The sequence below is a fragment of the Rhinoderma darwinii genome, chromosome 7, assembly GCF_050947455.1.
Source record: "Rhinoderma darwinii isolate aRhiDar2 chromosome 7, aRhiDar2.hap1, whole genome shotgun sequence".
Classification (NCBI taxonomy): Eukaryota; Metazoa; Chordata; class Amphibia; order Anura; family Rhinodermatidae; genus Rhinoderma; species Rhinoderma darwinii.
Genome location: NC_134693.1, coordinates 21,276,557 through 21,303,846, shown reverse-complemented (window position 1 = coordinate 21,303,846; position 27,290 = coordinate 21,276,557). Strand labels below are relative to the sequence as shown.

The 27,290-nt window shown below is 43.6% G+C and overlaps 1 protein-coding gene across 2 annotated transcripts; it reads left to right on the top strand.

Annotated features, from left to right (window-relative positions):
• Positions 1–14: 14 nt before the first annotated feature.
• On the top strand, positions 15–26,958 carry MCOLN3 (mucolipin TRP cation channel 3). Of its 2 annotated transcripts, none has more exons than XM_075832940.1 (14): positions 15–309; positions 8,209–8,447; positions 10,255–10,422; positions 12,485–12,638; positions 15,055–15,139; positions 15,220–15,316; positions 16,096–16,195; positions 16,630–16,742; positions 17,560–17,709; positions 20,088–20,189; positions 21,084–21,206; positions 21,283–21,489; positions 23,936–24,066; positions 25,103–26,958. In XM_075832940.1, the coding sequence occupies exons 2-14, from the start codon at positions 8,220–8,222 to the stop codon at positions 25,104–25,106; spliced, it is 1,662 nt and encodes a 553-aa protein (XP_075689055.1). In that variant the 5' UTR covers positions 15–309; positions 8,209–8,219; the 3' UTR covers positions 25,107–26,958. The 2 variants fall into 2 exon arrangements, with proteins under 2 accessions (XP_075689055.1, XP_075689054.1); XM_075832939.1 differs by lacking the exon at positions 15–309 and adding an exon at positions 7,343–7,458.
• The last annotated feature ends 332 nt before the right edge of the window (positions 26,959–27,290 follow it).

The following is a 27,290-nucleotide window of genomic DNA, read 5'->3' as shown; positions in this document are numbered from 1 at the left end:
TGGAGAAATTGACAGAGATGCGCAGAGCACAGGGGAGAGAGACGAAGCCGGGGACAGAGGCTGGGAGCTCACGTGATGCACAGCCGGCTAGTATACAAGGAGACCTGCTGCAGTATATAGACTCGTACAGACACTGGCGCCGACGACTGAATATTTGCAACCTGCAATGACTGCTGGATGCCACAGAGGTGCACACCGGCTCTAACACCGGAGATGAGGCTGGAGAGGAAATAGAATAGCAAGACCCTGGGACAAAAGCTGAATTCAAGGGCAGCCTCTGTCTGTATTCTTCCTCCAGCATTACAGGAGGTGAGTGCCCAATACCCAGCATTACAGAGGTGTGTGCCCAGTATTACAGGTGTGTGCCCAATACCCAGCATTACAGAGGTGTGTACCCAGCATTACAGGTGAGTGCCCAATACCCAGCATTACAGAGGTGTGTGCCCAGCATTACAGGTGAATGCCCAATACCCAGCATTACAGGTGTGTGCCCAATACCCAGCATTACAGGAGGTGTGTACCCAGCATTACAGGTGAGTGCCCAATACCCAGCATTACAGAGGTGTGTGCCCAGCATTACAGGTGAATGCCCAATACCGGGCATTACAGGTGTGTGCCCAATACCCAGCATTACAGGAGGTGTGTACCCAGCATTACAGGTGAGTGCCCAATACCCAGCATTACAGAGGTGTGTGCCCAGCATTACAGGTGTGTGCCCAATACCCAGCATTACAGGTGTGTGCCCAATACCCAGCATTACAGAGGTGTGTACCCAGCATTACAGGAGGTGAGTGCCCAATACCCAGCATTACAGGAGGTGAGTGCCCAATACCCAGTATTACAGAGGTGGGTACCCAGTATTACAGGTGAGTGCCCAATACCCAGCATTACAGAGGTGTGTGCCCAGCATTACAGGTGAGTGCCCAATACCCAGCATTACAGGAGGTGAGTGCCCAATACCCAGCATTACAGAGGTGTGTGCCCAATACCCAGCATTACAGAGGTGTGCCCAGTATTACAGGTGAGTGCCCAATATCCAGCATTACAGGTTAGTGCCCAGTATTACAGGTGAGTGCCAAATACCCAGCATTACAGAGTGATTTCCCAGTACCCAGCATTGCGGGGCGATTTCCCAGTACCCAGCATTGCGGGGTGATTTCCCAGTACCCAGCATTGCGGGGTGATTTCCCAGTACCCATCATTGCGGGGTGATTTCCCAGTACCCATCATTGCGGGGCGATTTCCCAGTACCCATCATTGCGGGGCGATTTCCCAGTACCCATCATTGCGGGGCGATTTCCCAGTACCCATCATTGCGGGGCGATTTCCCAGTACCCAGCATTGCGGGGCGATTTCCCAGTACCCAGCATTGCGGGGCGATTTCCCAGTACCCAGCATTGCGGGGCGATTTCCCAGTACCCATCATTGCGGGGCGATTTCCCAGTACCCATCATTGCGGGGCGATTTCCCAGTACCCATCATTGCGGGGTGAGTTCCTAGTACCCATCATTGCGGGGTGAGTTCCTAGTACCCATCATTGCGGGTTGATTTCCCAGTACCCAGCATTACGGGGTGAGTTCCTAGTACCCATCATTGCGGGTTGATTTCCCAGTACCCAGCATTACGGGGTGAGTTCCTAGTACCCAGCATTACAGGTGTGAGTGCCGAGTACCCAACCTTTGGTGATTTGGTACCCAACCATTTCTGATCGTTTTTCTTTTCCTTTTTTACGGTGGGGTTGCTGGTTTCGGAGGACATAGATATAACGGTAATTGTTACCAATGGGCAACAACAGGACAGGATGATCGGCATTGATTATCGCTATATCTGTGTTATTGGGACGACCTCTAGCTCCTTCCGTTCGTACGGTTATAAGACTCTTCTTTGTTACTGATAAGCAATAGTTTGTAATATTTAAACGAGTTGTCTGGGTTGCAAAATTTGTGGTGTGACGTAAAGGAGCGGCTTAATGTGGCTTGACACCCCATATCCAGTCCCACCTGCCAGGGAGAGCAAGAGGGTGGCTGGAAATCTTAGGTTTCATTGTGGATCTAAGAATTTAGTATTTAACTAATTTTATTATTCTCTAAAGGGGTTGTTTACTTAAATTTTCTTACAATGCCCTATTTCGATATGGGGTCCCCTACTGCAATAACCATCTTTCCCTGTGGGGGACCCGGGTGTATATTGCAATCAATAGATGGTCCATTAATTTTGGTGGGACGCTGCTTCAGCCTGTATCCTGCCTATGGAGTAGAAGACGCAGACTGTACAAAAACTGTTCTGCTGACAGGGGAGCCGCGGGGAACTTCCATCTGTTACTACCCTGATCCATGTCCTAACCCTGGCACTTTCGTCAGACTGCTCGCCCCATAACGGGTATCCGTCCCATAGTAGGAATATTATGACGAAATTCTATTTTAAAATATCTGGAAATAGCAAAAGTTTGCTAAAATTCTTAAAGTTTCATTTCGTTTTGGTAAATTCCTCTACTGAAAGACATGTTATAATATTATCATTATTAGGGCAACTTGGGTCACCCGCAGAAAACTGGACGTTACTACAAGAGCTTCATTGTCTTGTGTCTTTATTGGAACATAATTATAGTATTCTCAGCCTGATGACTGAAGTAATGGACAATGCAGAACGTATTAACCCCCTAGGCCAGGTTTACACATGCAGTTTTTGGCTCTATTTTTTATTTTTTTAGCCAAACACTGGAGTGGACACAAATAAAGGAGATGCATCAGTCCTTTCTTTATACATTTTTGGATCCACTACAGGCTCTGGGTGAAGAAACGGAACCAAAAACTGCATCAAAACTGTGTGTGTGATCCTGGCCCTAAGGATGTTAAAGACTTTAAAGAGGCTCTGTCACCAGATTTTGCAACCCCTATCTGCTATTGCAGCAGATAGGCGCTGCAATGTAGATTACAGTAACGTTTTTATTTTTAAAAAACGAGCATTTTTGAAAAGTACAAGTGGGCGTGTATTATGTGCGTACATCGGGGCGTGTTTACTACTTTTACTAGCTGGGCTTTCTGATGAGAAGTATCATCCACTTCTCTTCAGAACGCCCAGCTTCTGGCAGTGCAGATCTGTGACGTCACTCACAGGTCCTGCATCGTGTCGGACACATCGGCACCAGAGGCTACAGTTGATTCTGCAGCAGCATCAGCATTTGCAGGTAAGTAGCTACATCGACTTACCTGCAAACGCCGATGCTGCTGCAGAATCAACTGTAGCCTCTGGTGCCGATGTGTCCTCGCTCGTCTGACACGATGCAGGACCTGTGAGTGACGACACAGCGTGATCTCTCGAGAACACGCTGTGTCTGCACTGCCAGAAGCTGGGCGTTCTGAAGAGAAGTGGATGATACTTCTATACACAACGCCCAGCTAGTAAAAGTAGTAAACACGCCCCGATGTACGCACATAATATACGCCCAGTTGTACTTTTACTTTTCAACACGCCCAGTTGTACTTTTGCAAGCCTCATTTGCATAAATACGAAAATGGTCATAACTTGGCCAAAAATGCTCGTTTTTTAAAAATAAAAACGTTACTGTAATCTACATTGCAGCGCCTATCTGCTGCAATAGCAGATAGGGGTTGCAAAATCTGGTGACAGAGCCTCTTTAAAGGGGACAATCCTTTTTCCTGTGCCCTATTTGGGAATATGGATGACTTACAGGGGTCCCCCCTTTTGGGATTCCCTTCTGTTAGCCAGATAGCTGTTCCCGCTGTGGAGTACTTGACGCTACCATTTATAACATTGTCACCCACTGATTTGAATAGCTGCCGTGTATTCCGACATTTGTACAATATGTGAAATATGCGGACCAGCAGCAATCCGCTGATCACTGGATGGGGAAGGGTAGGTGTCTTAGAAGGACAAAAATATTTTTATTTTGGCCTAATCACTCCTGTTTAATACTGTCAATCACATCCATTCCCCCCCCCCCCCCCCTTCGGAGAATTGCACAGGCGCTACTGCTGTGTTTGCACTATCACTAGGATGTTTATATATACATCTCCGTGTGGGAGCTACATCCTGTATGTGATGTGTATGTGGACATTACAACAAGGTTAGAGAGTATATATGCAATGCAAGATGTACTGTAATATACATTGCAAAAAAATCATGTATGAAATCCAATTTTTTTTTTTTTCTTTTTTTTTATAAACATAGGGCTGTGTACATGCCCTTTAAACGTTGCTAGGGGTCAGCTTTTATTTTATACAATTCTGTATAGGGAAGATCTGTGCTCCAAATCTTTCATGCTGCCAATGCAAATTCTGCATTTAGGGGCCCCTGTCTTATATTCTGCTTTTTACCCAATCACATCGTAATTAGGCTTTTTCTCATGTGATTGGCTAAAAACAACAGTGACCAGTGGAGTCCTCTCTGCCAGGGACTCCTACAGGCAGAATATACATTGGCAGCAGCAAAGATTTCCAGCCGCTGATCTCCCCTGTAACCTTGTAGAGCAACATATAAAATAAAGGGAACTCACCCCTAAAATTGTTTAGAGGACACACACCGATCAGCCAAAACATTAAAAACGCTGACTGATGAAGTGAATGGCATTGATTATTCCGTTACAATGGCGCCTGACCAGGGGTGGGATATATTAGGCATCAAGTGAAATGTCGGTTCTTGAAGTTGATGTGTTGGAAGCAGGAAAAATGGGCAAGTGTAAGGATCTGAGCGACGGTGACAATGGCCAAATTGTGATGTCTATACGACTGGGTCAGAGCATCTCCAGGACAGCAGTTCTTGTGGGGTGTTCCTAGTATGTAGTGGCTAGTACCTACCAAAAGTGGTCCAAGGATGGACAACTGGTGAAGGTCATGGGCTTTCAGGGATCATTGATGTATATTTGGGGAGAGCAGGCTAGCCCGTCTGGTCTGATCCCACAGAAGACATACTGCAGCACAAATTGCTGAAAAAGTTACTGCTGGTGATAGGTGTCATCACACGCAGAGCATCGCAGCTTGCTGCGTAGCCGCAGACTGGTCAGAGTGCCCATACTGATCCCTGTCCTCTGCCAAAAGTGCCTACAATGGGTACGTGAGTTTCAGAACTGGACCATGGAGCAATGGAAGAGGGGGGTCTGGTCTGATGAATCTCGTTTTCTTTAATACCATGTGAACGGCCGGGTGTGTGTGTTTCACTTACCTGGGAAGAGATGGCACCAGGATGCACTGTGGAAACAAGCCGGCGGAGGTGTGTGATGCTCTGGGCAATGATCTGCTGGGAAACTTTGGGTCCTGGCATTCATGTGGATGTTACTTTGACACGTACCACCTACCTAAAAATTACTACAGACCAAGTACAAGCCTTATTGGCAGCGGTATTCCCTAATGGCACTGGCCTTTTTCAGTCAGAAACTGCGCCTGCCACACTGCAAAAATTATTCAGGAATGGTTTCAGGACCAAGACAAAAAGTTCAAGGTGTTGACATGGCCTCCAACTTCCCCAGATCTCAATCTGATCGATCATCTGTGGATGTGCTGGAAAAACAAGTCCAGTTCATGGAGGTCCCACCTCACAACTTACAGGACTTTAAGGATCTGCTGCCACATACCACAGGACACCTACAGAGGTCTTGTGGAGTCCATGCCTTGACGGCTCCAAGATGTTTTGGCGACACGAGGGAAACCTACACTATATTAGGCAGGTGGTTTTAATGGAATGGCTGATCAGTTTATACGCTATCCTATGTTTATTTAATAGGAGAAAAAGTGGTGACCGATTCCCTTTAAAGCAGATTTGTCACCTAAATCTGCTGCCGTATGTAAGGGCTGCATATTACAGGGACCGGCCCATTCCCATATTAGCCAAAATGGCACAAAAAATATTGTGCCATTTGGCTAAATGTAGAAATCAAAGAATACACCGGACACATAGTTACAGGTTTGGTGTATTCACGAGAGGTGCGCTCCACCCGCCTCTCCCCGCACTCCTTACAGTGATTGAGGGACTGCTGTGTGTGTGTGCAGATACACAGCAGCCAGCTGTCAATCACCGCTGAAAAGTGTAGCAGGGAGGCAATTTTTTTATTTTTTTTTGTGTGCGCCATTTGGGCTAATAGGAGAACAACCTGTCCCTGTAAATTGATGCCCTTACATAGGGCGGGATATTTAGGTAACAAATTCGCTTGAATTAGATTTTCCATTATCTTCTATCATGTCATTTATACTTGTCAGAAAGTCATATTTTTGCAAGTTCGAGACCAGTAATAGCCCCCACATCTGCCAATGGCACTCAGGGTAGGTGGCAGGGCTTGTGTGGTTGTCTCTACATTAAAAGTGGCAGCGCCCATTCATTCAGAACATCAAAGGGAGTCCCAGTAGGGGCGTAGGTGGGGGGGGGCAGGCGGGGCAACTAAGAGGGAAGGGGGGGGGGGTGCCAGGAGCGCACAGTCCATGACGGTGGCCCGCTGCCTCTCTGAGGGGGCGGCGGTGCCACTGAAACCAGCCACCCCCTCCTGCACTGTAGACGATGAACGGCCGGGTACGTTCAATCTCGCCTTTCAACGACTCAAGCGGCGAGATTACCTCTTTGCGCCGCTTCCATCGTTTGAAAGGCGCTTATTGACTGGGCAAGTCTTAGTGCCCTGCCAATCAGCGCCTTTCATGACGGCATCATGCCGCTTGCGTTTATGAAAGGCACTGATTGGCAGGGCAGAATGACTTGCCCTGTAAGTCAGCGCCTATCAACAACGCAAGCGGCGCGAGGATGTCAGAAGAGTGCAGGTCTGCTTTGACACCGGATGGAGCGGGAACGGGATTAAGGTGAGTATGTAAAGTTTTTGTTTTTTTATCCTAATAAAAATGTAAGTGACATTATCTACAGGGGTGGCTCTATCTACAGAGGGCAGGCTCTATCTTCTGGGGGGGGGGGGCTATATGTGGATCACTATAGGGGGAGCTATATGTGAGGCACTATATACAGGGGTGGGCTATATGTGGAGCACTATAGGGTGAGATATATGTAGGGCACTATCTACAGGGGTGGGCTATATCTACAGGGGGGCTATTTACAGGGGTACTCTATATATGGAGCACTATAGGGGGAACTATATGTGAGGGACTATATACAGGGGTGGGCTACATGTGGAGCACTATTTATAGGGGGAGATATATGTAGGGCACTATCTACAGGGGCTCTATGGGGGTCACTATTTACAGGGGGCATGGTGTGTGTGTGTGTGGGACACAGTGTATGGTGCTATTATAATTAGAGGTACAGTGCATGGTGCTATTATATTTGTCTGGCACCATGATAACTTTATATTTGTTTATAGATGCAGAAATGTTTCAACAGTGAGAAGCTGAAGACATCTGAGTTGCAAACTGCAGAAATGGGCTGTGGCCGGGAGAAGTCCTCATAGAGGTCTGGACCGGATGGAGGAAAAAAGAGAAAAAGAACTAGAATCTGAAATCGTCACCGGTGAGTCACTTAATGTAAATGTTCATTCTGCCTCTAATCAGTAATGTAGTCACTGTATGATCTGCAGCGAGATGATGGGTGGTATGATTATGATATGATTTTTTTTTTTTTTTGTGAAACCGCAACTCCCAGCATATCCTTACCATTGTTTGGGCCATGCTGGGAGCTGGAAACAATTTAGTGCTAAATTGAGCTGTATTCGTGCTGGTGTTGTATTTATGTACTGAGCTTGGTTCTGGTGTTGTATATATGTAATGAGTTTTGTTCTGGTGCTGTTTATAGAACTATATTGCTTGTAAAATGTACAAATGGCTTTATGCTCGCGTTACATTAAAAAAATGTGAAAAAAAAATTACACCTCATTGATTATTAGGGAAAACAAACATGGCAAGGGGGAAGGAGATGTCGGGAAGAAGATTTGGTTGTGGGGGCGCCAAACTGAATCTTTGTCTCGAGTGCTGGAGAACCTAGCTACGCCTCTGAGTCCCAGCGATGTGGCCTTCTGACAAGTCTGAATGACCTATCCAAAGACAGACAATTAGAAAACCTCAGCTAATCCACCAAGCTATTATGTCTTCCGCCTAAAAGTGGAGTAGTTGTCCATGACAACCAATCCGATTTCACCTCTCATTTTTGAGAAGCCATTTTGGAAATGAAAGCAGGAATTTAATTAGTTACAACAGACAACTACTGTACTTTTCCTTTTGTATATCTTTCCCATTGTAATATTTCTCCTTTTTTTTTTTTCAGTATCTATAGTAATGGAGACCCCAGACGTATCGGTAAAGTCGTCCTCCTCCCTGGATGAGCATGAAAGTCCCTATTTGAGCAAGACCTGCTCCATAACGGAGGAGCTCCTCCTAGAAGACATGCTGAAGAGAAAACTCAAATTCTTTTTTATGAATCCTTGTGAAAAGTTTCGAGCTCGTGGTCGCAAGCCGTGGAAACTTTGTATTCAGATCTTAAAAATAGCATTGGTGACCATACAGGTGAGTCAAATTAGATATAAATCACGTCTACTACGCAATATGAAAAAAAAAATGGAGTACATGCGCAAAAAAAATGATCATGCGTCGTTGACTCTCTTTACGACTAGCTTGACCGTTTAGAAAAGTGTCGAGTGAGAGACGGTAGCGCTAAGAGTAGTTGTAAAATGCGCCAAATTTATTAGATGTGCACCGTTTTTTGGCGCAAATCATTGTTGTACATATCTGTTAGCCATTAGGGGACATAAGGAAATAGAGCAACACACACACTATTTTGGGGAATTTAAAGCAATATGCGCCATTTTTAACACGGTCTGACTGCCTGTATATTACAGCACTATTGATAAATTCCTGCCCTATTGTGATTTACGCCTTATCGACAAGAAAATCTGTAGATCTGGAGAATTTTTAGCCTGTGTTCACACATTGGGGATTTTGTTGTATGATCCGTTTCACTGTGGTTTTGGAAAGCCACAATGTTTTGGTGAAATTGGTGGTAAAACTGCAATTAATCCACGACTAAAGTCCAGTGTGGGAACACAACCTTAATGCATTTTCAAAAACTGCAGCAAGACTGAAGACTTGGGCCTAATCTACACCTTGTGGTTGAGTTGTGGTTTCTGCCACAGTTTTGCAAAAAAAAAAATGCGACTCAGCGCCCCTCTTCTCTTTGGGAGGTGTTGAGTATTGCAGCTCAGCCTCATTCACTTAAATGGAAAAGAGCTGCAATACCAGGCAAAAAAAAAACATGAACAAGAGAGGCGCAGTTTCTGGATAAAGATATATATTTTTCTAATTTTTTGTACACCTTGTCTCCAGTGATGACATGACCTGTGATGGCTGCAGCCAATCACAGGCTGCCCCGGTCACATGTGACGACACAGAGTGCAAATTTCCCTGCGGATTTGTTGCGCAAATTTTCTGCAGCTAATCCGCTACGTGTGGACGTAGCCTTAAGGCCCTGTCCTGACCTAGACCTGCTCAAACAGCTTCATGGCTCGTTAGAAGACTTGAAGGGAATATCCAGTCGAAATGATCTCTGGACAGGTAATTGATACATGTGAGAAAATCATATTGGTTAAAGGGGTCCTCTGGGCATTTTATATTAGATAGGCCATCAATATAAAATGCCCAGAGAATCTCTAAGTTTGGGACAACCACTGATTTCCAAAATGAAAGGACTTTATATATATATAGCTTAAAGAGGCTCTGTCACCAGATTATAAGTGCCCTCTCTCCTACATAATATGATCGGCGCTGTAATGTAGATAACAGTGTTTTTTATTTAGAAAAACGATCAATTTTGACAGAGTTATGACCTATTTTATATTTATGCTAATGAGTTTCTTAATAGACAACTGGGCGTGTTTTACTTTTTGACCAAGTGGGCGTTGTACAGAGGAGTGTATGACGGTGACCAATCAGCGTCATGCACTTCTCTCCATTCATGTACTCCGCACAGTGATCCTCCTAGATCATGATGTGCACTGACATACTCACACATTAACTTTACTGAAGTGTCTTGACAGTGAATAGACATCAATACCAGCCAGGACTCGATGTCTATTCACAATCCCGATACTTCGGTAACGTTTGTATGGGAATTAATGACAGCAAGCGTGATCTCGAAGCCTTACTTAGTAAATCTATTCTTCAAGGGATATGGTTGTTTTGGAAGGAGACATGTACTCAGCCTTACCGAACAAATGTGCATTAAACAAAATTATATTTCATCGTTGTAAAACAAAGGAGTAATTTTTCTAATGGCCGCCATCGTGAATGCTGCATTGTGTGTCCGTCTCCCCTTTAGTTGGTGTTATTCGGGCTCAGCAATGAGATGGTCGTCAGTTTCAAGGAGGAGAACACGCTGGCCTTCAAACACATGTTTCTAAAGGGCTACAAGGATGCAAGAGATGACACCTATGCCATCTATCGGCAGGAGGACGTCTATGATCACATCACTTTTACAATTCAACAGGTACGTCTATGCAGTCATTTTGAGAGAATTTGGCTTTAGTTAAAAAAAAAAAAAAAAAAAAAGGAACATTTTAAAAGACTTTGGAAGTTTGACATTTATGGTATATCTGTTCAGTGCGGATCATACTACTGGAACCTCCACTGATCTTCAGTAGAGTTGTACCCCAATTCCCTGTTCCTGGCAGAGCATGCATTGACCTTAGTGGAGAGTGACTGCGTATGTGCAGCTACCCCTTTTCCTGGCACACCTATTTTCAGGATCAGTAAAGTTCCCAGCGGTTGAAACCCCATAGATGAAGCATTTATGGCATATGCTATAGAAAAAAACTTTTAGGGTGCCTTCACACACACCTCGCTTTTAGAAAAAACGCCATGTGTTTTTTGTTTTTGTGGCGTTTTGTCTGAAGTTTTTTTGCAGCATTTTTGAGAAATCTAGAACGCACTACAAACTGTGCGTTTTTTTTTATTTTTGGTTGCCTTTTTTTCTGTTGTCTTGCGTTTTTTATCTCAATGGGTTTGACTCTCGCATGATTTGCGAACACACAAAAAACGCATTTTAAAAAACTGGTACTAAAACACATTATTAAGACAAAACGCCATAAAAAACGTATGTACCGTAAAAATATAATTGAAAAAAAAAAGCGAGCTGGAGACTTTAGATGTGTTTTTTTTTTTTTAGCCAAAAAAGTGCGTGCGTTTGTGTAAGAAGCCTTAAAGGGAACCTGTCACATTGAAAATGTTGTCCCATCTGCAGGCAGCATGTTATAGAGCAGGAGGAGTTGAGCACATTTACATATAGTTTTGTGGGAAAATATTCAGTATACGGCCACTTTCTCATGGCAATATTTTGGCACCAAAAACATGGAACAAAAACAAATCTTTCGGTTCTAGTGTTTCTCTGCGTTTGTTCCACTTATAGTTTTGGTTTACAAATACTGAAGCAAAATACTAACCAAAATACTGCCGTGTGAAAGAGACCTAACTTGTAATTTATTAATCTAAACCTCTGCTCATTGTGAGCTTAGGAGTCCAGTGGGCGGTCCTACTCAGTGATTGACAGCCTTCCCTGTCTGCACACTCATACGGCGAAGGCTGTCAATTTTAGATAAATAAATTACAAGTTCTATTAAATCTTTTCCTAGAGGACACATTAAAATGTATTAAACGGGTTGTTTCATCAAAGCCATTGGTGGCATATTGATATGAAGGTGCCAATGCCACTTTTTTCTAACGATCGGTTGGACACCGGCTTATCGGACATTGGGGGTATATCCTAACAATTTTCCACAAATGTCTTTGATCAGTCAGTCTGTTTTTTAAATGGCATTTCCTCTTCTGTAAAATTATTATACATTTTACCAAGAAGTATCTTATTTATCTTCGCTGTTACTCGGAAAACTGTGTGATAACCAAATCGGTATCGCGGTGATGGAAGTGTAGGGGATTCAGAAGTCTGGAAAAGCTAAGCGATAACCCATTTGAAAACTGGAATGGCCATATTGGTTGTCTATTCTGGATATCCATGGTACCTCCTTCTTTAGGGCTATTGCACATGGAAAGATTATGTGCCTGAGGTTTGGACTAGCCGACCAGAGAATCCTCCAGTGGGTCTAGGTTCTGATGTGATAAGGGGGCCCCATCGTAACAGGGATCATAAGGTCTGGCAGAGGAAAACCCCATCTAAAGCTTCCTGTTGGAGCAGATCACTTCCTGTTGGAGCAGATCACTTCCTGTTGGAGCAAATCACTTCCTGTTGGAGCAAATCACTTCCTGTTGGAGCAAATCACTTCCTGTTGGGGGTTTATCACTTTTTGGATTGTTTCTCAATAACCTATTAGTTCTTAGTGGGTATATGATGGTGTAAATATTGGTTTCCTGTCTCAATTGCGTGGGCATTGGGGGTATCCTTAGAGCACCAGTATATGGTGCATTTGTGTTTTTATAGCATTGGTCGAAATCGCCCACAAAAAAGATCTAGGAATACCACTCTACCAAGTAATGCTCCTATTTATCATGTCTCGTTATTCTGACTTTGTTATAATAATCACACATTGTATCCACAGTACTTGGAGCTCAGAAATATATCAGTCGGGAACCATGCCTACGAGAGGATGGCAGGGGGGCAGCGCGGGATGACTGTCTGCAAGTACTTCTATAAACAGGGCAACATCTTCCCTGGAAATGAAACTTTTGATATTGACCCCAAGATTGAGAAAGGTAAAGTGATTACATTATGGCGGCCAAAGCATGAAGTGCATAGATATTGCTGGGCATTATAGCAAATTCTTCCGAAAGTCCAGGAGGTCATCAATGGATTATAAATGGCATTATCCATTCATCAAACTTTTTTTTTTAATTCTATTCTGGGAAAGCTGGATGACAGCCCCTGTGGCCACCATTGTAGCTCCTGCTAAGGATATCATCCAGCTCTCCCTGACTCCTGAATGACAATTCTGAAGAGTTATTGATGAATATATCCATGTTTCTTTATAACTGCACAACCAGATGGATTTGCCTTTAAGAATCTGGGAAAGCTGGGTGACAGCCTCTTTAAACGCTGTAATGCCGGCCATATTGGTTGTCACTCATATTTTCCATAAGCTTGTTAGCTAAAAAGTGGTGTTAAGAACCTGGTAGTACAGGACGACTCAAGGACTTATATTGAGGCCGGATTCACACGGACGTGGCGTTTTTGCGGACGCAAAAACGCGGCGTTTTGCGCGCGCAAAAATCACTTGCCAGCTCCGTGTGTCATCCGTGTATGATGCGCGGCTGCGTGATTTTCGCGCAGCCGGCATCATAGAGATGAGGCTTGTCGACGCCCGTCACTGTCCAAGGTGCTGAAAGAGCTAAATCTTTCATCACCCTCGACAGTGAATGCCGAACACAACGGCGAAAAACCTGTAAAAAAAAAAAAGATAAAGTTCCTACTTACCGAGAACTTCCCGGCCGTTGCCTTGGTGACGCGCCTCTCTTGACATCGGGCCCCACCTCCCTGGTTGACGCGGCAGTCCAAGTGACCGCTGCAGCCTGTGCTTGGCCTGTGATTGGCTGGAGCTGTCACTTGAACTGAAGTGTCATCCCGGGAGGTCGGACTGCAGGAAGGAGACAGGAGTAATCGGTAAGTTAGAACTTCGGTTTTTTTTACAGGTTCATGTATTTTGGGATCGCAAGTCACTGTCCATGGTGCTGAAACAGTTTAACTCTTTCATCACCATGCACAGTGAATGTCTCCCGATTTCGCGGACCGGAAATTTTTTTGCCGGGTTCGGCCAAAACGAGTTTGGCCGAACCCGGTGAAGGTAGCTTCGGTTGTCGGGTTTCGCTCCTCGCAAAGACACTCCGTTTGGATGCTTGGAAACAGAAGCACGTGGTGCTTTTCTGTTTCCATTCATCCTTTTGACAGCTCTTGCGCGAATCACGCAGTTCGCACGGAAGTGCTTCCGTGCAGCATGCGTGGTTTTCACGCACCCATTGACTTCAATGGGTGCGTGATGCGTGCAAAACGCCCAAAGAACGGACATGTCGTGACTTTTTTTCAGCGGACTCACGCTGAGCAAAAACCACGGACATGTCTGCACGGCCCCATAGACACATATAGGTCCGTGCAACGCGCGTGCAAATCACGCGCGTTGCACGAACGTTTTTCACGTTCGTCTGAATAAAGCCTTACTGTTCATTTTTTGCGTCCCACTCCCCTCCTGTCACTCTTACATAGAACCGGGAGTTTTCGCATAATTTATTATTTAAAAAACCTATGCACAGGAAGTGATAAATATCTGATCGGTGGGGATCTGACCGCTGGGAACCTCCCCAATCACAAGAACGGGCTTACCTTGCCGTTCCGGGGAGCCCTATAGGAATGCAGCGGTAGTGCGCATGCTCGGCCGCCACTCCATTCATTTCTGTGGAAGTTCGGCTCACTGTCTTCAGCAGCCCCATAGAAATGAATGGAGCTGGTACCCTCACAAGCCACTAGTTTGCTAGTCACCGGTGATCAGTATTCCCCCCCTCCCCCCACCACAGCTAAAACTACAGTGTGATAAGTTTATCAAACAACTCGCTTTCCGGGACCCTTGTGAGCCTGACATGGAGCAAGGTGGATTTTGGAGTTTACTGCAGTCACACAACTTTTGGGTGCCAAAATATAAAGGAAGTAATGTAATGAAGCATGAATAAATCAATAAGGGATGTGGAAGAGAAGGCAGGCGGTGGGGTAGCACACAAGGCCATCCCCTGTAGGGTGGTATGGGACATTATAGACTTCACAATATGCATTTTGGTTCTCTTTGCATTTGGAAAGCACCACTATATATAACTAGGCAAATGTACCTAATGCATCTAGGAAAGTTTGGTGACAACCCTTGTAGGAGCGATAATAGCGGCCATATTAGTGGTCCGCCATTTTCCTAGGAGTATATAACTGGGACTGAGTAGGATTTTAAGAACTTGAAAGAAAATAAATGTATTTATGATCCACCACTCCAGTAGTATTATTATATAGGGCAATCATTACCTATGTAGACTTCATGTATCCTCTCCCATAGACATGTGAGGAGGGCGTAATAACGTGCTACACGGGACGTATATAAGGTTCCGGTCGTCGTTATCTAAAGCTTCTCTGTCCCTCCAGAATGCTTCAGCGTGGAACCAATGACACCGATAAGTGATCTCTCCCTGGATGACAAGTACTGGAATATGACACTGGACTTTTATCGGTGAGTCCCAATTTCACAGGTTGCGTCCCAGTTTCTCTGGTTCATGTAACTTTTAACATGTGAATTATTTACTCCTCAAGGCTCATCTCAGTGGAGATCATGTTTAAACTGAAAGCGATCAATCTACAGACCATACGTCACCATGAACTTCCCGACTGCTATGACTTTACAGTGACAGTGAGTACGTGTGATGAGCCGTCCACTTACCTCCACCTGGTAACACACAGTATGATTTCTGATACACCTGCAGGCATGGTGGTAAGCTGATCATATAGGTCAAGTTCACACTGGGCATTTTATCGTATTCCGACTGCTGCAGTAGCTTACCATGGTTGGATATTTTATGTTGTATCTTTTTCAGACTGCCGCATGCCCTATCCCTGCTGGTGGCGTTATTTTATATTCGGTCTTGTAACCAGACAATGTGGTACAAATAAACGGATAAACAACGCTTCAATTTTACAAAAAAATGCAGAATGTGGTAAATACTGCAGCAGCCAAAATATGGCAAAAATGCTTCTTGTGATCATACCCTTAAAGGGGTTGTATGTGACTATAAAACATGGCTGTTTTATGCCAGGAAAAGCGCCACACTTGTCTATGGGCAGTGTCTGGTATTGCAGCTTAACTGCATTTTACCGGGGCTGAGCTGCAATACCAGTTACAGCTCATGGACATGTAGTTGTTTTTTTGAGAAAGCAGCCATTGTTTTCTAACCGAATAGACGCCTTTAAAAATATTGTGTCTGGTGAAGGTCCAAGCACTCGGACCCCCACAATCAATCACACATTGATCGCTATTGACTCTAATAGCAGCTGTACATCGCAGATGCCCGTGACTTAAAAATTCAAGATTGTGCCAGTCCTCCTGGGGGGGGGGCAGTATCCCTCCTGTCCCTATGACTCTGCATACATCACATTGGAGCTATAACGCCTGCTTTGCTTTGTTCTATGCAGATCACATTCGACAATAAAGCACACAGTGGACGTATGAAAATAAGTTTAGACAATGACGTTGGCATCCAGGAATGCAGAGACTGGCACGTGTCCGGATCCAGTAAGTACAAGTCTATTTCATTACGGACTAGATGCTTACATCCAAAGCCATGGTATATGAGATAAAGTTTCCCCAGCTGTAGATTATAGGCATATATAATAAATTAGGATATATAATATACATAGCTATAGAATGTTGGGGGACATTTTCCCATATAAACACCCAATTTTTGACATTTACGTCCATGTATTCGATAATAAGGTGAATCCTAATATCGGACCTTAAGACTGTTAGTTTCTTATAAAACCTTTTCTAAAGAGCCCTAGTGTGCATTGAACCTATTTCTATTATATTGCCATTGGTAATAACCATAACCCCAAATCCTATGTGCAGGGTTTTCCAGTACCATTTAGTCTATTGCATTCCGCTACCCACATTTCCAGTACATCTTCCCTCAATGAAAATAAATGGTTTGTGTTTGTCATCACGTATAGTACAGAAGAATACCCACTACATGATGATTTTTGATGCATTCGTGATCCTCACTTGTATATCCTCCATAAGTCTCTGTATACGATCAGTGGTCCGAGGCATTCACCTTCAAAGGGTAAGTCTATGGATATAACCATTCATTTACAATTTCAGTTTCTATTCCTGTAAAGTACACAATGGCCGCCCAGTATAAGGAAAAAACGGTTGGCATGTTTGTTTTCATATATACCGGTGGCGCTGTTGTATTGTCTATAGAAACAACCTGTCTTTGGATGTGGTAAAAAAAGGAACTGCAAGTGACAAAAAATAAAAAGTACAATGATCCCTCAGTATTTTTTATTTGCCATTGCTTATATAGTGCCAACCTATTCCGGGCGCAGTCGCTTTCACCAATGGGGCTCCCAATTTAGTTCCCCTTTTGCACACACACTAGGGCCGGTTTCATAGGAAGCATTTAACCTATATCTTTTTGGAGTATGGGAGGAAACCAGAGAACCTGGAGGAAACCCACACGGGAGAATATACAAACTCCATGCATGACTATGTCCACGTTTTACAGCCACTTTTCTCCATCTTAACTAAAAAAAATTTAAGCAACCTATCAAGTGCTCTACAATTTGGGGCAACAGCTTCTATGCTGACGCATTTCCCAAAATTATTATTCTTTTTAAACTTTCTGCAGTATTTAAGCCCTTGCGTTGTCTTCATCTGTCAATATGGGCGCAGGAGACCTCACAGGGACAGCTGGCTATTGTAGGAGCTGTAATGGCAGCCATATTGGTTGTCACCTATCTTGAAAATCGATATATTAAAAAAAAACATTAAATAGAATTTTTAACAACCTGACCGGACACGATCATGTTTACTGTACAGTGGATGCCATGGTGGTTGGAGTTGCTCTTTAATCTAACCTCCATCTTTATTATTCTAAGGAATATGTAAGCTTTGCCCAAGAACGATTCTCCAAGATCGTGACCTGGTCAGACCAGATGGAGTTTGTCAATGGCTGGTACATCTTAATCATCGTCAGCGATATCCTGTCCATTGTAGGCTCGATTCTGAAGATGGAGATCCAGGCAAAGGTGAGTGAAGACCTGTATGGGATGAAAGGTCTTGTAAATCTATTTGTACTACCGCAGATCTTCTCCATTACTCAATCCTATACCAGGGATTTTTTTTTAATTACTTTTTGACGAGGGTTGTACCAAATAAAAATGTTATGACATTTCAGAAAATGTGATATTTCCTGGGCAACCAACAAAGTAGGACCTCCCCACTTGTCATTTTTAGATGTCTTTTTCTTGTAATCTCCGCTCATATCATACCGTCATATAGTGCCGAGATATTACTGTCATATACAGCCCACATAATACGGCCATATAGTTCTAATATAAACCTACAATTTATTTCCCAAATAATATGGCCATGCACTGCTAAATAATACTGTGCTTTTAGGTTGCACATGGGGTTTCCGGCCTTGGGGTCCCCCTAGAAATTGGGGGGCATAGGAAATTGCCTACTTAGCCACCCCTGAAAAGGGCCCTGCAATTCTGGCTGTAATTAGACTGTACAAAAACCTTTATTCCATGGAAATGTCCTTTTTAAAGTTGCAGAACTTTTTTTCTCCTGTTTATCTATAGAACCATGAAGTCCCCATTTCAGGTGGACAGCACATGTTGTACTTCTGTGGGGAAACAACCAGTCACTTGATTATTGTTAATGACTGGCATTATCATTACGATTCGCTGCATGACTTGCTCTATTAGCTGTTATTATCCATTATTGTACCTGACTCCCGTTCTTCTACCCATCTCCCTGCATCACCCGCTCTATTAACTGCCCATCGTGCCCATTACCAGAAATGACCACCTGCTCTATAATCTGATCTTGCCTCTTACTTTCCATTTTTATATTTCTTTCCCTCTCTTGTTCCATGACCCAATATTAGAACTGGATTCATGTTCTTTTGAAGGACTTTTTAGCCGATAACTGTAGCGCTCGTCACTAGAGATCGTCTGCTCAGGTATTTCCCAATCTTAGTAGACACAAGGTAGAGATTACAATGACTTAAAAGTGCTGATTCTCTGGTGCTGACAGATATTTGGCCAACCATTTAGAGGATGGTCTCCTGCTTGGGGACCAAAGGTCTTCTGCCATCCTCGTCTAGGCTTCATCTGAGGCCTGAGCTAGGCCTGAGGAAATTGGAAAAAGAAGTGGCAATAAACCACGGTGTGCTCACCAGATAAGCTTTTTCTGATGCTTGTGGTTCCTCACTGGAGTGCTACGAAGAGGCGGCTTCTTTAGTCTTTGCCCTAGGCCTGAGGAGTCTGAGGAAATAATTCTACTACTATAGCGGCAGTATTTCTGATACAGACTCGCAGACCGTCCATGATACCGCCACTTGGTAATTGTGGCCCGGCAGGGGTTTTGGATGAGGCTTAGAAGCCGACGCCAAGGGTTCTCTGGAAGGTTGGTGGGCAGATAAAGTACATATACATCATATACATATTACCTTAAAGGCTGGGTACACTTTTGCAACCACTTATCTTTTTATTGCTCCAATGCATCTAAAATAAAAATGAAGCAACTTTGAAAATAGCCTTGATTTATGCAAATATCTTATGTGATTTGTGGCTACAGCTCGTATGCAGACCTATGGGCTTCCATAGTTACTGTGTGTAGTAGGGTTGCACGCTGCATCAAATTTTCTATGCTATTTCGATACTGTGCGGGGGCAAACCGTTCAACACCATAAATACAGGTGTTTAGTTTCTCCCGAACCGGTTGTTAAAATAACCGGAGAGCAGTAGGACCGCCACCCTGTCCACCTGCAGCACTTAATTGTATCCGCGTCTTTAGGACTCATCGGAAGAGACCAGGCCTGCATCGCCGGAGGACAACGTGGGAATGGGGACAGGTGAGTATGTTTTTATTTTATTTAGTGGGCACTTTGAGTGGATATTCTCCGGGGGGAACTGTGTGGGGCACTATCTACAGGGCACATGGTGTTATCCATTTCGAACCTCCATGTGCCTCACATTAACAGTAATTAACCCCATCATGTACCTTACACAATGATTATCGAAAGTGATGCCATCAAGTACCGAACCGTCCTAATCGGCACCATTGGGTTAATTGGTGAGGTACATGATGGGGTTAATTATTAATTTGAGATATATGACTGTTAAACACCATGTGCCTCCCATCAGAAAATGGAAGGACTTTTATATTTTTGTCTCTTGTTGTTTTTTTATTGTTGGCAAAGGTATCGAGAATCGTGATATTACACTAAGTATCTATATGGAAGTCCATATTCTTGTATGGTGACCACCCTAGTGTGTAGTCCGATCCCGCCGTCACGTGTTACTTCACTGCCTCCTCCTCTACTAACCCACAAACCGTAGTTACGTTTTAAATTGAATATTTGTAGAGTAGTAATGCGTATACCTCTCTCCAACAGAGCCTGACCAGTTATGATGTGTGCAGTATTCTCCTGGGAACATCTACCTTGTTGGTCTGGCTCGGTGTCATTCGCTATCTAGGATTTTTCCAGAAATACAATGTAAGAGATGATTGTTCTAATTCATGATTTCAATTTACAAAATTGATATTTCCATTTGTAAATTTTTCCAAGATAGGCGAACAACCTAATATCTGTGGGTGCTGGAAGGCCTAACATGGGAGGGAGGGACAAGTAACGGCCAAAAGAGGGTGAGATACTTGTGACCGCTGGTTTTGATGTCAAAAGAGCGGTAATGCCACCCATACTCCACCCCTCTCCGTGTCATGCTAGTTCCTACGTTTCATTAGATAAAAAAAATTAGCCAAAAACCCCTGTTCCTTCCCCTAGCCGGAATGACCAATTTTTAGTAACCCCTTAAATGCCTCTGTCTGAATAATGAATAATCTATGCAAGCGGCAAGATTTCTCGGGAAGTGAGTCACCACGCTTTTATTAGGATCCGTTGGGTCTTCAGTATTACTGAAGTGTTAGTAGTGTTTTGCTGACCAGCACTTCTATCCCCTTTGCAAGCAAATATCGCCACCAATCCCAACCGCCTAAAGGGGTCGGCTGCCTTAGTGTCTAAGCGACCCCTTTCCTTATATCCTATTAGGGCATACAGATGTCATAGAAGGGGGTACCCTGCCCGGGACCAGAGCGGAGCGGATGAACTAACTTGTCCATACATTATACAGAGAACTCATTGATTTCAACGGGCGACATGTAATGCTGTAAATAGCCAGTCCATTTCCCCAGCAGTATTTTTATATGAATGAGGCTGAGGTGCAATACCATACACAGCCTATGGACAAGAGTGGTGCTGTTTCTAGAAGATTCTTATACAGCCTCTTTAAGCTCTTCATAATACATCTATATCGCTGAATGGTAGGATTTGCTTGTCATAGTAGACCTGCTATATGTTTAGCGAGCCTTTTAATCCCTTTGTGTCCTGCAGATTCTGATCCTGACGCTGAGGGCGGCGCTTCCTAACGTGATTCGGTTCTGCTGCTGCGCTGCTATGATCTATCTGGGCTACTGCTTCTGTGGATGGATTGTCTTAGGGCCATATCATACCAAGGTAATTTACTAGCATGCCAGCCTTTGATCATCCCTTACACGGCTCTCTGGTGACCTGTACATTTCTTCTTCCTCAGTTCAGGTCCCTGAACATGGTGTCCGAGTGTCTGTTCTCTCTCGTTAATGGAGATGACATGTTCTCAACATTTTCCATCATGCAACAGAAAAGTTACTTGGTCTGGTTATTCAGCCGGGTGTATCTCTACTCCTTCATCAGTCTGTTCATCTACATGGTCCTCAGTCTGTTTATTGCCCTCATCACTGATACCTATGATACAATTAAGGTGAGTGACCTTCATTCATTTGCTATACGTGTTCCAACCCAATAACCGCGAGGTCATATAATGAAGACGTCTGTTGTAGACAAATCCTTGTTATTGGTCCTAAGCATTCAGTTTTTTTGCGCTATTCTTGCTATCAATACAACATAAATAAATGTAACCCTGATGGACCTCGTTATTGGTCCCTTAAAAATGGTAATTTGAAGGCTATATACAGTGAAGGAAATAAGTATTTGATCCCTTGCTGATTTTGTAAGTTTGCCCACTGTCAAAGACATGAACAGTCTAGAATTTTTAGGCTAGGTTAATTTTACCAGTGAGAGATAGATTATATAAAGAAAAAAAAAACAGAAAATCACATTGTCAAAATTATATATATTTATTTGCATTGTGCACAGAGAAATAAGTATTTGATCCCTTTGGCAAACAAGACTTAATACTTGGTGGCAAAACCATTGTTGGCAAGCACAGCAGTCAGACGTTTTTTGTAGTTGATGATGAGGTTTGCACACATGTTAGATGGGATTTTGGCCCACTCCTCTTTGCAGATCATCTGTAAATCATTAAGATTTTGAGGCTGTCGCTTGGCAACTCGCATCTTCAGCTCCCTCCATAAGTTTTCGATGGGATTAAGGTCTGGAGACTGGCTAGGCCACTCCATGACCTTAATGTGCTTCTTTTTGAGCCACTCCTTTGTTGCCTTGGCTGTATGTTTCGGGTCATTGTCGTGCTGGAAGACCCAGCCACGAGCCATTTTTAATGTCCTGGTGGAGGGAAGGAGGTTGTCACTCAGGATTTGACGGTACATGGCTCCATCCATTCTCCAATTGATGCGGTGAAGTAGTCCTGTGCCCTTAGCAGAGAAACACCCCCAAAACATAATGTTTCTACCTCCATGCTTGACAGTGGGGACAGTGTTCTTTGGGTCACAGGCAGCATTTCTCTTCCTCCAAACACGGCGAGTTGAGTTAATGCCAAAGAGCTCAATTTTAGTCTCATCTGACCACAGCACCTTCTCCCAATCACTCTCAGAATCATCCAGATGTTCATTTGCAAGCTTCAGACGGGCCTGTACATGTGCCTTCTTGAGCAGGGGGACCTTGCGGGCACTGCAGGATTTTAATCCATTACGGCGTAATGTGTTACCAATGGTTTTCTTGGTGACTGTGGTCCCAGCTGCCTTGAGATCATTAACAAGTTCCCCCCGTGTAGTTTTCGGCTGAGCTCTCACCTTCCTCAGGATCAAGGATACCCCACGAGGTGAGATTTTGCATGGAGCCCCAGATCGATGTTGATTGACAGTCATTTTGAATGTCTTCCATTTTTTTACTATTGCACCAACAGTTGTCTCCTTCTCACCCAGCGTGTTACTTATGGTTTTGTAGCCCATTCCAGCCTTGTGCAGGTCTATGATCTTGTCCCTGACATCCTTAGAAAGCTCATTGGTCTTGCCCATGTTGTAGAGGTTAGAGTCAGACTGATTCATTGAGTCTGTGGACAGGAGTCTTTTATACAGGTGACCATGTAAGAGCTGTCTTTACTGCAGGCACCAAGTTGATTTGGAGCGTGTAACTGGTCTGGAGGAGGCTGAACTCTTAATGGTTGGTAGGGGATCAAATACTTATTTCTCAGTGCACAATGCAAATAAATATATATCATTTTGACTATGTGATCTTTTGTTTTTTTTAAATATAATCTATCTCTCACTGGTAAAATTAACCGAGCCTAAAAATTCTAGACTGTTCATGTCTTTGACAGTGGGCAAACTTACAAAATCAGCAAGGGATCAAATACTTATTTCCTTCACTGTACACCTTTTTGAAATCTTTTTATTCAGTGTGTATGGTACAGCTTTCTAAATACTTTCTATTAAAAATAATTTTGACTTTTTGAGATACAGCTGCTTTGTATCCCGTATACAGAGCAGCTGTATCGTGCGCGGAGACCTGAATCCGTCAGGTCAGCGGGACTGACGCGTTCAGTGACAGCGGTCGGATCCACCTGTACTCTATCACATCTAAGTTATGAACTTAGATGTGATCGGTTACAGCTCGACATATAGACACCCCCCCCCCCCCTCTATTAATCAGAAAAGAGAGCTGATAAAAAAACAAGCGTCAAACAGGCAGTCAACGCTTCCCCCTACCTGGAGTTTGAGAATCCAGACTCTGTGATCAGCTGATCGCCGGGCTGACTTCAATTGCAAAAGAGATGTTCTTCATAAAAGGAACCTGTTTAAAAATATAAGAGCTGGAACCTGATTGGTTGCTGAGAGTACTTTTCCAATTTCCTTTGCACTAGTTTTGATAAGATAGCGCCCTCTATTGGAGATAATTTGTGCACACAGGGTGTGACAGCAAAGTGAAAGACATATATATGTAGAGTAGAATAAATCCATGTTTTGTGCAGTCTATGAATCGTATGAGATTTACATTTTAATCTTCCATAGAATTATCAGAAAGACGGATTTCCACAGTCTGAGCTTCACGCTTTTGTATCGGAGTGTAAGGATTTACCGACTTCCGGACGTTACAGAGAAGTCGAGGACATGTCTACATCGCTGCTGTGCTGCTGTGAACGGTGGGTATTCATTACACTCACTGGGGGGGCGTGAGAAACCCCCCCCCCCCCCCCAAAAAAAAAAAACAATCAGATTGCAGCACTCCATTTTCTAAGGTAGATTGATTACTACGATCGGTTGTACTTTGCACAACTATTCAAATTTTCCTTTTTTCTTTAGTTTGGATTTAAAGTGGTTGTCTGAAGTTAGAACAGCGGGTCTAACCTAAACTTTTTAAGCCCTGGGGGAATTCTTGGACGGCTGCCTAGGCAGACGCCACATCACAGATGGGTTACCCTAAGTTTGAGCGGTGTTGGCCACATGTTCCTGACCATTGCTGGGCCGTCTAATAAGGCCTTCTTCACACGAGCATGTTTGATTTGCGTCCGCAAAGAATGGGACGTATTTCATGCATGTGACTGTCTGCGTTGCATCGGTGTGTCATCCATTTTTCTCGTCCGTGTCTTCTTTGCTGGCGCTTCTTGTTTACTTTTTTTTTTTTTTTTTTCTGCTTTGCTTTAGCAACTGATTCGTGAAAAACGGACAGTGCACGGATGTCATCTGTGCACTGAACGTGTTTTTCATGCCCCTGAGACTTCAATGGCTGAGTCTGATCTGCAAAAACGGACCAGATTAGGACATGCGATGAGTTTCACTCAATGGATGCATCTCTGTGAGAAAACACAGCCCCATTGAATTGCATCGGTTGGTGTGCTGTCAGTCATTTATACGGACAGCACACGTATGTGAAATACGTTCGTGTGAATAAGACCTTAGGGAGAGGGGATGTAATAAGCTGCATCCTTGTGCACTTTTTGTGCGGCACGTTCCTGCTTTTTGGCAATTGAAATCATGATCCAGGGCTTTTACAATAATAAAAAAAAGAGCTGCAATACCAGGCACAGCCCATAGACAGGAGTGGCGCTGTTTCCGGAAAACAAAAGCTAAAATTCTAATCCCAGACAACCCCTTTAAATGACATGTGACTGTATTCCTATGTATATACATTGTATAGGGCGATATTTAGATGTGTATCTTTTTGTTTCTTCTGTGCAGGTAGAAGATAAAGGTTGTGGTCTGACCCCAGTTGTAGAATATCTCTGGATACAAGCACGGAAAAATCTACTAAGTGGCTCTAGCCCTAATGTGCGTCGCAATAAGAAGAGCTGCTATCGTATTTCTTTTTAAATACTTCTGGAGATTTTCAGAACTTGAGATCTGTGATGTAAAGAAGTGATCGGCCGGGCAGGGACTATTCTCGATTTCCTGTCAATCATCCCATTGAAGAACACTACAATCGGCCACTCCCAAACCGGCAATGGCTGATAACGGAAAACAATAGATTGTATCCAACTGCACAACAAATGTACATAGACTTTTAAGTTTTTAGTTTTATTTTATTTTAAATTTCTTTTAAGAGCTGACATTGTTCTCAGAGCATTCTTCCCAATCCGCGTTGTTTCCATTATGAAGAATTTTGCCCGTGGAGAATGACCTCAAATCCAGGACAATTTACAATTTCCCGTTTTGGTAGAATACGCATAGTGATCATACCTATCGCATGGTCCTCAGTCTTGCTGGCCAATTGTGTTATTCAGGAAGTCCGAATAACGGAGACTTATGAGTAGTGTTGTAGGAAGCATGAATATACAAGTCTGCGAAAATGGCGCCAAATGTGGCATAACGGTGGTGAAACTCGCTAGGCCCGTTAAGCACACTGTTCTTGCTCATACCACCTCATTGCTGCCGTTCATCTATACCAATAGTTTGGTTTAAAAAATGTAACACATCTTAAGTTTGGCGGAATTTATGACTCTAAGGGATTATTTAGACGAACGTATTATACGTATGTGTGACGGCTGTTTTTTTTAATGGCCGTTACACGGACACGTGTATTTAAATGGGGCCGTTCACGTGGCTGTTGTTTTTAACTGACTTTTAAGGGCCCGTGAAAAAAATGACATCCTATTTTTGTCAGTTTTCATAGATCCCTCAATAGACTTGCGGCTATGAGGGATCCATGAAAACGGGTGCAACTGGGAAGTGAAAAACAGCCGTTTTTCACGTTCGAGTTTGCACTTGTTTATGTGAATCCGGCCTGAGGGTGGGAAAAATGCCATATTTCTCCTTGTGTTTTTGCTGCATCTTTAGTGGCAAAAAACACTGCAACCACATGTTCGCTTGAAACCAATGGGAAAATATCAAATTATAAAAAAAAAGTGTAATAAATAGACATGTACTCCATTTATTTATTTTTTTGGGTGCATTTTGCTTAGTAAATCTTCCTTAATGTTCTTTGTCCAGGAGGGTAAAAGTGCAAAAATAATACAGACCCAAGGAATCGGGATAGAGCCATAATAAAAGCTACCAGTGCAGTGATTTTTTGGGGGTCGGACCTTTGGCAGTAATTCTTTTTTAAAGATTGTTTTAGCGGTCAATGAGCTTGGACTCGCAGAAATTCCTAAAACGCATAGGGACCTCCGAGCTCTCTAGAAGACCAGTGGCGCTCTGTTGTGTATATAATGCCATAGAAGTCCTAGAGAGCACTGCGGCCCCTTCATTTCGGGAATAATCAGGAGTCCAAGCTCAGAGACCTCCCACAAGGTTTAGTTAAGGAGTACCTCCAATTTCACTGACATTTATATAGAAAAACTATTCTAGAGCAGGAGTGCGCACAATAACCGTTGTTCTAAATAACTTGCCATTGTGATTCTGCTTCTAACTACAGCACCGACTGTCGATAGTCCGTGCTGCCGGCGGCTCATAGCTCTGCAGTAGGAGACAGAACATCCTGCTCGTCGCCAGCGCTCTAGGATTACATTAAGTTCTGCAGCGCTGGCGGCCGTTACGGACTGGAGCTATGGAGACTAGCCGCGCTCTGTCTCCTACTGCAGCGTTATAGGCCACCGGCAGCACGGACGATCGACAGTCGGTGCTGTAGTTAGAAACAGAATCGCTATGGCAAGTTATTTATAAAAAGGATTATTGCGCGCACTCCTCCTCTATAATCGTATTTCTATATAATGTCAGTGAAACTGGAGGTACTCTTTAACATAGGACAGATATATTTAGGCGGAATACCCCTTTAGTGGCCTGGATTGACGCAGTTAAATAATCAATATAGCAAAGTTCCTTTAATCTGGTATTTGGTAATCCGGGAGGTCTCATAGCTCAGCACTTCGTTCCATCTCAGAACTTTAATATAATGTTGGATTTGATAAAAAAAATAGTTATAGCAACAGAT

Excerpts from the sequence above, each read along its gene's own strand:
- MCOLN3 (XM_075832939.1), top strand. The coding sequence starts at position 7,413 with ATGGAGGAAAAAAGAGAAAAAGAACTAGAATCTGAAATCGTCACCG. Across the intron at positions 17,710-20,087 it reads AGATGGAGATCCAGGCAAAG|AGCCTGACCAGTTATGATGT; the intron begins GTGAGTGAAGAC and ends TCTCTCCAACAG. Across the intron at positions 21,207-21,282 it reads TAGGGCCATATCATACCAAG|TTCAGGTCCCTGAACATGGT; the intron begins GTAATTTACTAG and ends CTTCTTCCTCAG.